The sequence below is a fragment of the Macrobrachium rosenbergii genome, chromosome 56, assembly GCF_040412425.1.
Source record: "Macrobrachium rosenbergii isolate ZJJX-2024 chromosome 56, ASM4041242v1, whole genome shotgun sequence".
NCBI classification, from domain to species: domain Eukaryota; kingdom Metazoa; phylum Arthropoda; class Malacostraca; order Decapoda; family Palaemonidae; genus Macrobrachium; species Macrobrachium rosenbergii.
The window spans coordinates 77,392,055-77,406,169 of record NC_089796.1 but is presented as its reverse complement, the minus strand read 5'-3'; the positions used below and the strand labels follow the sequence as shown (position 1 = coordinate 77,406,169).

General features: G+C 39.0%; 1 protein-coding gene across 1 annotated transcript in view; it reads left to right on the top strand.

Moving 5' to 3' along the window:
* Positions 1–14,115, top strand: part of prd1 (pruning defect 1) — a 71,773-nt gene extending 57,658 nt beyond the window's left edge. The window contains 5 exon segments of the mRNA XM_067100575.1: positions 146–266; positions 6,877–6,975; positions 7,100–7,747; positions 7,987–8,106; positions 12,638–14,115. Of these exon segments, the coding sequence (XP_066956676.1) occupies positions 146–266; positions 6,877–6,975; positions 7,100–7,747; positions 7,987–8,106; positions 12,638–12,736 (1,087 nt within the window). The 3' untranslated portion in view covers positions 12,737–14,115.

Sequence of the window (14,115 nt, the reverse complement as noted above, 5' to 3'; positions counted from 1 at the left end):
TTTGCATAATTTTTGCTTCCTGTTTATCAGTTTCACTTCAAAAAATAAAAATGGGTTTTTTTAGTACTGTCATTTTCAGTGTATAATTTTTATGCACTATCTGAAAGTCATAGAAAATGTCATTAAAGTTTTGTTCGTTTTACAGGGCCGGTGTATTATACCAGTTTCACGACGCCCTAGAAAGGTTACCTCATATGATAATAGAAGTTGTGCAATGCATTGGTTGTGTACGCATAGCCACGAGCCAACGACCTCATGCCTTCCAGGTAGAGTAATATCTTTTGAGTGCCAACTTGTGTATCATATGTTTCTTTTATGCAATAATCTGTTGGGTCAGGATACAGAAATATAAAAGGTGATGTAATCATGATTTTTACATATGACTTACCTGATAGTCATAATAGCTGTCGTCTCTGACGTTTTCGGCAGGAAATTCAAAAGTGCGGCAGCGTGAGAAGTTAGGTCACATTGATACCCTTCCCCGGGCTCCCTCACAGGAGTGAGTGGAACTACCCACCAATACAGTCAGATGTTTTCTGCCCGATTTAACGAACTGGGTTGAATTTTGGTCCAGTAGGAATTCATTTTCTGAAAATCATCGGTTTGCTTTGGAAATCTTGGTGATAACTCAGTTGAGCAGTTGTTTTTGATAGTTAATTATAAATAGTTTTTGATAATTTTAGCTTTTTGGATATTCAGTCTAGGATGTCGGACAGGTTGGTCAGGCTAGGTATTGCAGCAAAGGCTGTAAACTAGACTAGTAACAGCTAGATGGACCTGCACATTCTGTATGTGTTAATTGTAGAGGGCAAGTCTGTACTTCATCACTAACATGTGTAGAATGTAATAGTATGACTGAGAAGCAGTGGAAGGATTTAGCTAGCTATCTCAGAAGTGTAAAGGATAAGAGCGCCAAAGCCGCTTATTAGGGGCTTTCTGGTCTGTCATTTCTAGAAGTAGTAATGCAGAATTATCTTTGTCTGTTTTTCTAACATATGTCCGACTAATGAACCGTTCCTAACCCAGACCCCTATTATCCTGGTAGAACCCGAAACTGTTGCCAGTCTTAAGGTAGAGTTTGAGAATCGTTTCTCTACTGTGATGTCGGCAATTGAAGTTGGGTGCTGCTGTGGAAGTAATTGCCAGTGATAAAGTGAAAAGTGTTTGTGCAGTGGAGGAGGTGGCTGTTAGGCCCCGTCGCTCTCCTAGCCGACCTCTGTCATACTCCCCTGTATCTGGGAGAGACAGCCGAAGTCCAAAGGGAGGCGCAGGGGGTCTTGCTCCTGAGCAGCTCGCCCCTCAGACAGTCCTGTAGAACGCCTCCCAGGATGTCATGGAATGCCATTGAAAGGTGTTCCAGAGGAAGTGTTCTCTTTGAGTGAGTCTAGCTAAGAGAGAGCTGCGAAGAGATTGGCGCCTTAAAAGATCAAGTAGACCCACTGAAAAGGTCTAGAGGTGTGAGGAGGGAGGTTCCAAGAAGAGGGTGTTGCAAGAGGTGCGATCCAGAGCCCGGTGTAGTTATTGGGACTCTCCGGAGAGTTTCTCTTCCCCAGTTTATAAAGTAAAGTGAAAAAGATCAGTGGAAAAAGGTAGAAAGATTGGAAAGAAACTTTCTAAGCGGAGGAGAAACAGGTTTCTAGTTTTCAAATGACTAGTTTCTTTAGATCCAGACCGTCGTAATGATTCAAGACCGTCGGGCGGGGGTTCCGTGATCAGTTCGTCTTTTTCGATGGCGCCTAGACCGCCATACGCCGCATCCAGTGGCTCCTGACATCCAGGCATCGTTTTTCTGTGGCTCCAGACCGCCAGGAGCTGTTTTCTTCGCCTGACAAGCGTTTCTTTGCGCTGCTTTCTGGAGCAACAAACACGCCAGGCGCCTCTTCAAATGGCGCCAGACGCCATGCGCCGCATCGAGGCGATCGCCCATCGCGCCCGCATCGGCGCGCCAGTGGCGCCAGACCGCCATGAGCCGCGTTCAATGGAGCCGTCTGCACTCCTGCCTGGCGCCAGCCCGGGTCGCGCACTCGGCGGGGATCTTAAACGGTATTGCGGCTGCTGTACATGTTCATGCCTTGCAGCCACCTCAGAGTCTTCCTCGAATCAGGGACTTGTTAACTGAGGAAAGTTGAGAGACAACAGAGTGTTATCTTCTTTAGAAAGAAGATGGAGAGTGATGTAAATATTTTTAATCATTCAGAGAGATAATGTAGGGAGAAATCAGGATCAAGTGGAAGTTTTGAAGTTGAACACTACAGTGAGGTCTGTGGCGGTTTCTCCAGTTTCTTCTAAGAAGATTTGCCAATAAGGAAGAAGGGAGGAGGCGGCAGTAGGAAAGGAAGTCCTTCTTCTGCTTATAAGCAACTTTTGAGATTTTTATTGCAGAATTTTGCGAATTTCTTCTACTCAACAATGCCAGTTTCGCGAATCCCAGTATACTAAGGACCACGGTAATCGTCGTCTCTAATAACCAGTTAACATCAATCTCCTCAGAAAGACTTTGAAAGTTGAAGAGTGGTTGGAGGAAGAGGCAACGGAAAGATGCAGTTTTGTATCCCTCCTTCTAAGCTTCTTTCAGGAAGGAGGAACTGGTGTTAACAGGAGGTTTTTCCTTGGGAGTGTCAAGCTTCCTCACAGGAGATTTTTCTGGCATTGTTGACTGGGCGAGAGGTCTGCTCTTAATGCTGCCAAGGTATTTTTCGCCTCTTCGAACTGGACAGGCTCTTTAATGGTGTATCAAGAGCTTTGAGGTTATTAGTTTTTCCTGGATTGGGCTTTTGCATTCTGCGTTGGGTAGAAAACTGAATGAACTGGTTAGATCAAGGCCAATTTGAAGACCTTTCTGGAGTAATGTCATGTATTGACAAAGCTGTAAGGGATGGGGCAGCAGAACTCTCCACTTCCCTTCTGTTTATATTGTTAAAAAGAGTGGAGTTGTGTTACTCTTTTTTGGCTAAAGGAGTGTCCAAGGCACAGAGATGCATTGTTATTTGCGCTCTGAAAAGTTTTCTATTCCCAGAATTTAATTTCAGTGGCGGCTTCCCTTCAACAGAAGACTACGTGAGGATCTTCTAGCTCAGTCGACCAGGAGGCCTAGACAAAGCGGGGTCTGTTACTCCTAGACAACAAGTGTCTTCGTGCTTCATTTAAAGATCGGTCCTTTCGGGCAGAGCGGCTACCAGACCGCATCCCAGGCAAAGAGGGAGAGTCACGTTTTGTTCGAAAAGCAATCAAGAAGTCTGAGACTGACAAGAAATGAGGTTTTCAACCTCCCACACACATGTGGGAGAGAGGCTCCACAGTTTTGTAAAGATTTGAGAGAGCAAGGAGATAGGATAGTTTTTATCTGGACGACTGGCTGTTAAAAGCAGAGACGAGAGAAGTGTGGAGGATTTAGAGAGAACTCTGTCTCTGCTGAAAGAGCTGGGATTATTGTAAACTTTCAGAAGTCGCTTCTAACACCATCGCAGATCCATTACTTATTTGGGAGTAACAATGAACTTCGTGACTTTTAGGGCTTCTCCGTCAGAGAAGAGAATAGAGACGGCATTGATGAGAATTCAGGAGCCAGTTGAAAGAGAAATGTTCGGCAAACGAGTGGATGAGCTCCTCGAACGTTGGCTTCGTTGGAGAAGTTTGTGAGAGATTGGGAAGGCTTCACATGAAGCCTCTTCAGTTTTACCTAAAAGGAAGTTGGGATGTGGAACTCTTCCCAGACTCGTTTGTATTTCCAATTTCAAAAAGATCAAGGAGGATCTGAGTTGGTGAAATTCAGTAGAGAGACTGAAGAAAGGTCATCTCCTACACAAGAAGAGCCCAGTCCTGATGTTGTTCTCCGACGCTTCAGACCTAGGTTGGGGATCAACATTGGGACAGAAAAAGGCTTCAGGTCAGTGGACAAGCATTCAGAAGAGTTGGCATATAAATCAGGAAGAATTGGAAGCAATATTTTCAGGGCTTTGTTGCCGTTAGTCAATAGTAAGGACAAGACAGTGATTGTTCATTGGACAATACGACTGCAATTGTCTTATATAAGAAAGCAAGGAGGAACGCAGATTCTTTCCCTTTACGAGAAAGTTGTGCTGGATCTGTGGTTATGGACGGAAGAAAGGAAGGTGACATATTGGCCGCTTCATTCCAAGGAAGCTGAATGTCAGAGGCGGATGGATTGGGCAGGGAGGAACCAAGTACTTCCCTCACAGATGGGCGCTGAACGCCAAATTTGTCAGAGGCTTTGGACGATTTAGGGGAGAACCATGGAGGATCTGTTTCGACGTGGCGAAAATCACCGTCTTCCCGTATTCTGCTCTCCAGTGCCGGGACGAAAGTACCTGGGGAATAGACGCAGTGTTAATGAGCTGGTCTCATCTGAAGTTTACGATTTCCCCATTCAAGATTTTAGGGCAAGTGTTGGCAAATTCAGGGAACAAGTAAATTGCAGAATGACACTAATAGCACCCTTCTGGCCGGTGAGGGATTGGTTTTGGACCTTTTTAGATCTACAGTGGATTTTCGGAAGAATATGCCAGAGGATAGATCTACCAAACAGCCAAATTCGAAAGGTGATCCACAAGAATCTGTCCGTTCTACATCTGTGGGATTCAGACTGTCGGCCTAATCCTTAGACAGAAAGGATTTTCAAAGGTTGCTGAGGCAATTGCAAGACCAAGGAGAGTCTCTTCAGAAAAATTGTATCAGTCCATTAGTGGTCTATTTTTAGAGATTGGTGCAAGCAGAATGAATCCTCTTCTACAAACCTCTGTTTTGGAATAGCAAAATTTTGTTATTCCTGAATAGATTAGAAAGTTCTAATTTTCGACCATTAAAAGGCTACAGAGCCATGTTATCTTCTGTCTTTAGACATAGGGTGTAGGCATTTCTTCCAATAAGGACTTAACAGATTTAATTAAGTCGTTTGATACTACTACAAAATGTCAGTGTTTAGTTTCCCTGGAATCTCGACGTAGTTCTTCATTGGCTTATATCAAGTAGATTCGAACCTATGAAAGATATTTCATTAAGAGATTTAACAATGAGACAATTTTTTAGTGGCACTCGTGATTCACGTAAAAGGATTAGTGAGATTCATGCTCTGGATAAAAGAGCTCAAGGCTTCTTCCGTGCGGAAGCGGTTGCTCCTCTATGGTTGGTTTGGCTAAGAATGAGCTCCCTGCCAAGACTGCGGGCGCGTTCTTTCGAATTAAAAAAATTCCTATCAGAGTTACTCGGTTCTGAAGAATTAGAAAGAACTTTATGTCCAGTGAGGGCTTTAAAGTTTTATCTCGGAGAGGACTAAAGACATTAGAGGTCCAACGCAAAATTTGTGGTGTTGGTAAAGGATCCGGCGTATGTCTAGAAATGCATTAGCTTTCTTTCTCAGAATTATTATGGACTCACACTCTGAATTGGATCCCATCGTTTGTAAAGTGCTTAAAGTGAGAGCCCATGAGGTTAGAGCGGTGTTACGTCTTTAGCATACCGAAAATTTGTCATTAGCCAATATTTTGCAGGCTACCTTTTGGAGGTGTAACTCAGTGTTCGCCATGCATTACTTAAGAGAAATTGAAACAGTTTTGAAAATTGTCAACGTTAGTCCGTTTATGGTGACTGGCCGCGGTTTGGGAAAGGTAGGAAGTCTTTCTTCTAATGAAACCTATTAATTTTAAGCCTTGAGATGGGTTTGTTGGTTTGGGAAGTCTGGGGCACCATGCGTGTGTCTGGAAGTGCCCTACAGTTATATTTAGGTGAATTGGGTTTATATATTTAGTGGTGATACCCTTATGGTGAAGGTTGCTGATGATGCTAAAGCCAGAGCAGCACGTTTAGTATCTATTATGCATGATAGTCCACGGTTCGCCTCGACTACATGTAAGCTCTCATGCACTCAACAAATCAGGTCTATATACCTTGTCGGTGCGACTGAGGATAGCAATGAAAAAAGGCAGTACCAATGACTTCAGCTACTCCAGAAAGGTAAGTGAACCACCGATTCTTTTGAATCTTGACATATTGTTTAGTGTGTTACCTGCCATGAACCCACCGCCTATAATGTGCCAATCAGCCTATTATGACTATCAGGTGTCATATGTGTAAAATGTCATTTTTAGGAATAAACAAAATTTTACACATACTTACCTGATAGTCATACAAAACTCACCCTCCTCCCCAATCATGGGCAAGGGCAGCATACAAAACATCTGACTGTATTGCAGTGATTCCATCACTCGCTGTAGGGGCCAGGGAAGGGGGCACGTGACCTAACTATCGACGCTGCCGCGAATTTTGAATTTCTGCCAAGACGTCAGAGACGACAGCTATTATGACTATCAGGTAAGTATGTGTAAAATTTTATTTTATTATAAAAATGACATATTGCAGCAGAGTGTTTATTAAAGTCTTGCATATTTCATATATCTCAAATTGTCTAAACAGCTTTCATGTAATTTTAAAGGCTCTTTTTATTTTTAGACAAATCACAACATTATTGAGTACCATAAATTGTGCACTATGGTTCGATAAAATATATGTAATACTTTAGAGGATTGTTAAATCATGTCAGTGTAGGGAAGAAATTGAATATGCAGTATAAATTTGCTATGGAAAATTGAAACCACACTGATGGTTTTGGGTTTTTATTTTTATTTTTGGAATATTTTAGATATTTTGTATTTCATGAACATCAGTAATCAATGTAAAGTAATTTAGGTTATTGCAAGGTTTTAAAAATGCAAGTGTCACTATTCTTGGATAATTATGGTAGTATCAGCGAGCATTCAAAATTACATCAGATTTCTTCTGTTGCTTATTTTAAGTGTTTCTTTTCAGAGGTTAGTCAGTTTTATCTCTGAAGATAATTGTATATGATATTTTTTTTATCAGCTACTACGGAAGAATTCACCTCCAATTATGTTAGCTGCATCAGATGAGCATGAAGCCTCTTTATGGTTACAAGCTTTCCTTACGATCATCAATAGTGGAGTGAGTAAAATTTTGTTAATCTGTTATTTGTACTTTTGTTGTAGCAGTAGCCAAAAACAATGTATTGAAGATTTTGCATGGTTTACATTGTCATTTGTTAACTTCAGTGTTCCTGTCGTTGCAGGTCAGAGACGTGAGCGAACGCGGTCAAGTTTCCTGTCGTGTAGTACTCTTGGATTCAGGAGTACTCTTAGCACAGCAGTCTGATATGATCCTAGGTGCTCCACCTAGTGTGCCTGTCAGTATTGTGGAGGATGTCCAATCAGACAGAAAGAATTCATCATCTGCACAGACATCTCAGCAGGTGTTAAGCTCTTCCCCAAATTCAAATCTGCATAGTCAGTGGGACAAAAAAGACTTACAAAAACCCTTCAATCCAACTTTATCAAATCTGAGAGACCGAAAACCACTAAGTTCTTCTTTAACGAACCTTCATCGAGTTAACAGTGCATCAAGTATACCATGCAGTCCTACAAGAAGAATTAGCACAGGAGAAAGGACTTCCACTCCAATTGGCAACAACTCGCAGAACAGAAAAGGAAGCCTTTCCAGACTGTCTGATTTAGGAAGTCCAGATATAAAATTAGAAATTAAAGAAAAAAGTGCTTTACATATCAAAAAAGACAAACAGCCCAGGCTGGGGAAACGTGACAGAGTGCCTCTTGGGGAAGGCTTTAAACCCAAGGGAGAACTTAAGGTTTTAACATTTAGTGCCTTGGAGCAAATTTCATCAGTTTCAGTATATGCTGAGTGCCCTAGCACTTGCTTGGTGGTAAGTGCATCAGCTTTTATTACATAAATGAGATGAATTTGTTTGGAAAGGCTCATGGTCCGTCTTGTTGTTCCATATTATTTCTTAATTGGTGACATTTCATTATCAACGGTGCATTACATAAAAGTAGAAGTGGACATAAGCCGAATTAAAAAATTGTTAGTCACTATCCAAGAAAATTGATCTGTTCATGATTGCTAGGGGTACTGAAAGTTTTAACAAGATCATGTTTATTGCAGGAGTTTGAATGCAGTGAAGCCGGGGAGATTTCAGGTGATTGGGCTCTTTACTTCAGGTCTGGGGGTCAGTTACAGTGTTTCATCACAACTCTTGCTAGAACATGGAGGAGCTTCTCTCAGGTACAGTATGGTTTTGATATTTGTTGGATCACATGACCTTGGCATTTATGGTATGTAAGTTGTTTCATTAAAGAAAAGGACTTTTATCATGTAGATTTATCCTGTTGTAACCATCCCTTTTTCTTGCAAATTAACCTAATTAAACTAGTTTATGTGCATTTGCAATGCCTGTTCATTTTTCTTAATTGCAGTCAGAATTTTTACTGAAGATCCATTACCTTTGTTTTGATCTTTTAAGTAAAATGCCATGCTGAAATATAAGTTGCTCGGACTGGAATACAAACCTATGCTTTCACAAATGCACTTTGGCTGACTTGACTTAAATTCCTATCATGTAGGCCTATGGCCTGTCATGATCTCATGCAGCCCATATCTTCCGCTGTTCTCGCACTTGTGAGAGTGCCCAGTTGTCTTTGACTGTCCCCCATTTTCATGGCAAAGATTTCTCTTTGTGCATGCCACATGTGTGGGATATTCTTGTTTTCCCTTGCATACAGTTAGCCTTTTGCACTTGTATCTCTCCAGTAGCTTAGTGAAAGAAGAATTAATAGGCATCATGAGATTTTTGGGTGCAAGGTCATTAAATGTGCTATATTTGTTTGTAGTTGGTGAACTATGTGGGCAACCACAACCCCCTTACCTGTGCTGTGATGTTTGTGTATCTCACTAATGTTGTGAGCCCTGGAGGCAGCGTGCGAACGGCAGTATTCCTCCAGAGAAACATGCATCCTTCCCCTCTCGTCTTCTGCAAAATTCCTACATTGTGGTCACAGAGTCATCCCAAACACTTCAGGATTGTTTCAAAGAAAATAAATGGCTGTCAGCTAGTAGCCCTGTATGTGTGTTTGGATCCCGTAGTTTTCAGCAGTGACCTGTGAGACAGTTCATGACGTGAAATCTTCAGAATTTTTAGCCAATTGATCTTTCAAGGATTGCCTGAATTAATTACTTCATAATATTCATTCCCTTACATTTTGGTGTTATAACATATTAGTGAAACTTTCTCAGCTTGGTAGAGAAATGTTGCCAGGTAGAGGGTTTTCCTCTCTTTGTGAATGTTTAGTGAGCAAAGGATTACTATTGAAACGATTGACTTCTTGTTTGTTTTGAAGACAACCACTGTTTTGCTTCAACTAGTGTAAGGTTTACGATAAACATTTTTTTTTTTTTGTTAATTTAGTGTCATGGAGTGTTTACTATTTATCAGACAACAGGCTAGTCATTTTTTTTCCCAGAAATAAACCTGTGTTCAGTTTACTGCTAATTATAGGATTTTAATCTTATATATTAGACCTGTATTGAATATTCTAGTGAAATGCTCTTTGAAAAAATAGGCATCTATTCTTCCCCTTACGCCTCACTGTATTTCATGGCTGCTTACTTTCAAGATTGATTTTCCTGATCTTTGTCACAGTTGTAGACAAATCTGTTCTGTTTGTTGTTTTGTTAATTTGTTTTTGTTTCATCTTTTGTACTTGCTTTTTGTGTCTCATCATTAAGTACGTATATACTTGTGTAACTCGCGTATCGTGCGACCCCCAAATTTTCACTCATAAAAAATTATTGTATCATGTATCTTGTGTATCATGTGAGGTCCTTTTTTTGAGAGACCGAATTACAATAGATTAACCTCTTTTCCTCCATCTCTTTATCCCATCCTCTAGTTAAATAAGGTAAAAAAGTAAAAGAGAATTATAAAAGTTTTGTTAGTAATGCTATACTTGTTGCTTAAACGCGTACAGCTATAAATAATCAAACGAGAAACAGCTGTTTGCTATGAACAACCAAATCGGATAACAACAGCTGTTTTGCTTGCATTTCAACCATGGTACGATAGTAAATAACTACCGTAGTTATATTACAAATGACGTTAAGTAGACTAGGACTGATATATTTTTACATTACAGTACTATACTGTATACTGTACCCTTATTTGCTCTGGAGAACAGATCAGCAAGGAAACATATTACTAAATTTAAGCTGAAGCTGAGAAAACAAACACTGTTCAAGTTGCTAATGACTATAAATTATCGTGCATTGGCAACATGGATGAACCTCCCCTAAACTTTGATATGTCATCAAACTCTACCGTAAATAAAATTGGAGAGAAAAGTATTTTAATCAAAACAACTGAGCATGAAAGAACAAATTTTACTGTTGTTTTAATGTGTATGGCAGAAGGAACGAAACTTTCCCCCATAGTTATCTTTAAACGGAAATTGATGCCTAAACAAGAATTCCAGAATGGTATCAGTGTCCTTGTTCACAAAAACCTAAACAATGCAAATGGCATATGATTGCTATGTTTTTATTTTATAATACAGTAGTAATATGACAATACTGTACATACAATATTATTGGATACAGTGAAGTAAAGCATAACTTTGCAAAAGATCCATGGGAAAAGATGCATTTTTGTTATGTTTGTATTTTATAGTACAATACTAATACTGTATGTGAATATTACAAAGGCTAATTTTATATCTCGTGTATGATGCAACCCCCCCTTAAAATTAGCTTCAAAATTAGTCTTCAAAAGCCTCATTATACCTGAGTATATATGGTAATTTACTGTTCTTACTCTTTGCTGATGCACACTTATGCTTTTTGCATGCAGTAGAACTCTTCTGGCTTGTTAGTTTGCACATTAACTTTTGCACTTAATGTCTTTGTATCTTTTTTTGTAAGGTGTGTTTTTTGTATTAAGATGAGGGATTTTCTATTAATCTTTGCGCCATATTTATATTTTGTATTTGTGCACATTGACTTTTGCTGTGACAGCATGAAATTGCTGTTGTAAAGACATGGTTGATTGGTTGGTAAGGTTGTAATGTATATATGTAGTTGGTTGGGTAAGTCATTTAGTATACTTTACCTTTTTGTCAGTCTCTACATTTTCAAATTCTGTCTATTTTTCAAGCAGGCCCTCTTTTGCTAATATTAGGTTGTGAGGAAGCTTGTGTCTTCAGATCATGTATTGGCTGGGTTGCCAGGCTTATGCCAGTGACATTTCAGTTTGTTTGGTTGCCATCTCCCATAGCACATGCTGCCTAATATGGACATGAAATGTATGGAAGCCTACTTAGATTGTTCATGAGTTTCTCTTCCAGGTCACCTACAACTCTTCATAGCTAAGACAGGGTGAGCTCAATTCATCTGAGCCATGCTTGGATATTCTCTTGTATATTCTCGAGGAGTGTTTGGGTTTAGCCCATTCCTCTTGAAGGGATGGGACCTTCCTTATTAAATGCAAGGAATGCTGTGGCAGACACACACCTAGATATGATAGGACTCTTCATCATTAAGAAGGGTAAGGGATAACTCTTCTGTAATTAGTATTGAGAATAGATTGAAAATCTCTCTTAGCTGCACAGTCCACCATCATTCCTATGCTTGAACCAACCCATTGAAGGATTCATTGCGTCTTCAGAATCACCTCTGCCACTGAACAAGGAGATAAAAATTAATGCCTCTCAGGACTGATGGAAGACTGACAAGAAGCCAATGTAAGATGTCCAAGCTTCAATGCCTTTCCCAGTCTCTGGAGAGACCTCATTAGCGGAGTTGTACCAAGAGGAAAAAAGTTGAAGACTAGGGCTTACGATTTATCCGTGGCAAAATCAGACTCTGTTATTCTTAAAGATATGAGATTGGTCAACCTCAGCAGCCTGAATTAAGTTCCTGAAACTGACTTCCTGCAGGTTGGAAACTGCTGAATCGGTAAGGAGGTCCAACTACGAGTAGGATTTCCTGGGTTTCTTGGACCACAAAGATACTTTATTCCACAACATCCCATCTGGTATTGAGGAAGTACTTTTGCTTCATATGGTTGGGGAGAACCTTCCAATTAAAGATGGCCTGTTGAGAGCATCATAAGTTGTTAGCCCTTTTCCTGTTCATGGATTATACATATCTACCACAAAGTCATGGCAGTTGGCAACAGGGCATGACCAGGTCTCCATGGAGAAGTTATTCCAGTTTTGGAGGTTGGGGATTTGTTCCATCCAAATGCATTTCACAAAGATTGCTCTTCTTCTTAGCTTGTCTCCCCTTATTGGACTCTTGAAGGTGGTACTATGACATAGTTTGTTGTTTTGGATTAGATGAATACAGTACTAGGGTTTACAATATCCTTTCTCCCCTGCCAAGTATAGTGGCTTAATGCACAAACGCTCAACCAGTTCCTGTCACAGTCCATACATACAGCTGAAAGATATATAAGCTTTTAATTATATATGTACAGCAAGTTTGTATATTGTGAAATCGTGATGTAGCATTTAAAAGTATAGTTTTCCTACTTTCCAGTGCAGCAGCTCTTCAAAGTCATCCCTTTAGAAGTAATGCAGTGAAGTGTTAATCACAGGATAGCTGTGGGATATCATGAATGTCCACGTATAGGCTATATTATTAGGTCTTTGGTTCTTTTTAGCTTTTCTGCCTATCAGAAAGCCTGACCCCAAAGCAGTGATAAGCTGAGGGGTTATTGTATATACATTTACTTCTAAAATTGCAAGGAAATATGTTTTTGCAGGAAGAATTCCCTCTACATACAGTTGATGATCCAGGAGTACAGCAATTCCTTCTAGAAGGATCACAGATTTCCAGCAGTGGATGGTCATCTCATCCTTGAGAACTTTCATGGTAATATGAAATGTGGAGTAATGAAAGCATATAGCCACATATGAATTAAAATTAATGGTTAACTTGATATTGAATACAGATCTGAAAAAAAAAGTTAAAATTGGTTGGTTGGTTTTTATAGGTACTGTAGGCTAGGGTAGATTAGCTTAGTCAAGTAGCGCAACAGGATAGACTTGTATCAAGACATGTGCATGTTTTCAAGAGTAACAACATGAAAGTAATGGTATAAAAAGTATTGTAAAGTATATAAATACTGTATATGCATATATGACAGGTGTAGACTGATAGTTTTTATGCTGTATAGGGCCAATGTATGTTATTTTGTGTTTATCCATCAAGTCAGTTGAGACTGTATCGTTCTTTCTGATGACGATTACCACACAGAGTGAGATTGAGAGGTTTCCTCTAGTCATAATGATATAACAAGCTTTAAATATATATACATATATATATATCTATACTGTAGGTTCATTTTGTTGACATCACCTCAAATCAAATATAAGCTTGTCCAGACAGTATTTAACATAAAAATAGAAAAATCACAAAGTGAAAATATATATATATATGGTATTGTCAGCCAGCTTTCAAATAATCTAAATACATATTTGTGTGGTTATAGGTATGGTCAGTCAAACTTCTGACAGCACTTTGGGATCATATTTGCTGTCAGTTGATTATGGTGTCCAAATATTTTATTCAATTTCAATTTTAATGAAGACTTACTGTACATTTTAATTTAATTGGTACTGTTAAGCTTTAATGTAGATTGTAGTGTACAGATGAAACACTTTATTTTGTTTATAATCAGATATTGGTTAAGTTTTATTCTGTCATTTTTGGCAATAAAATTATTTATTATGTATACTTTTAAAGGACTACTGACGTTAAATACTCATGTTTATTTTAGACAGATGCATTTATTTTATTGTATTATATATTGTTATATACAGTAATAAAAGGATTAGTTGCTTTTGTAGTGTACCTTTAGTATGTATATGCTAGGATGAATGAATTGAAGGTAATGTATGTCTGTTATTACTGATGAAATATAATATACCTATTGGTCTTAAAAAAAATTCATATAGATACTTGGATAAAAGTTGTGTATCAGTTTTGTACCAGGCATTTGTGATTTGACCAAAACATTCTCATTTTCATCAAACTTCAGTTAATACTATGTTATTTTAGTAACTGTTATTCAAATGTAATGCTGAACAACAGGTAATCTGTTCTAGTCTTAAACTTTCCTTTTAAAGGCATTTCTTGCTGGTATTAAATTTTTTAGGTAAATTATTTTTTCTATTTTTCTTTCTTAGCTTAAAGGAAACCTTTTATTGCAGTCCCACAAATTAAATTTATTTAATTTTC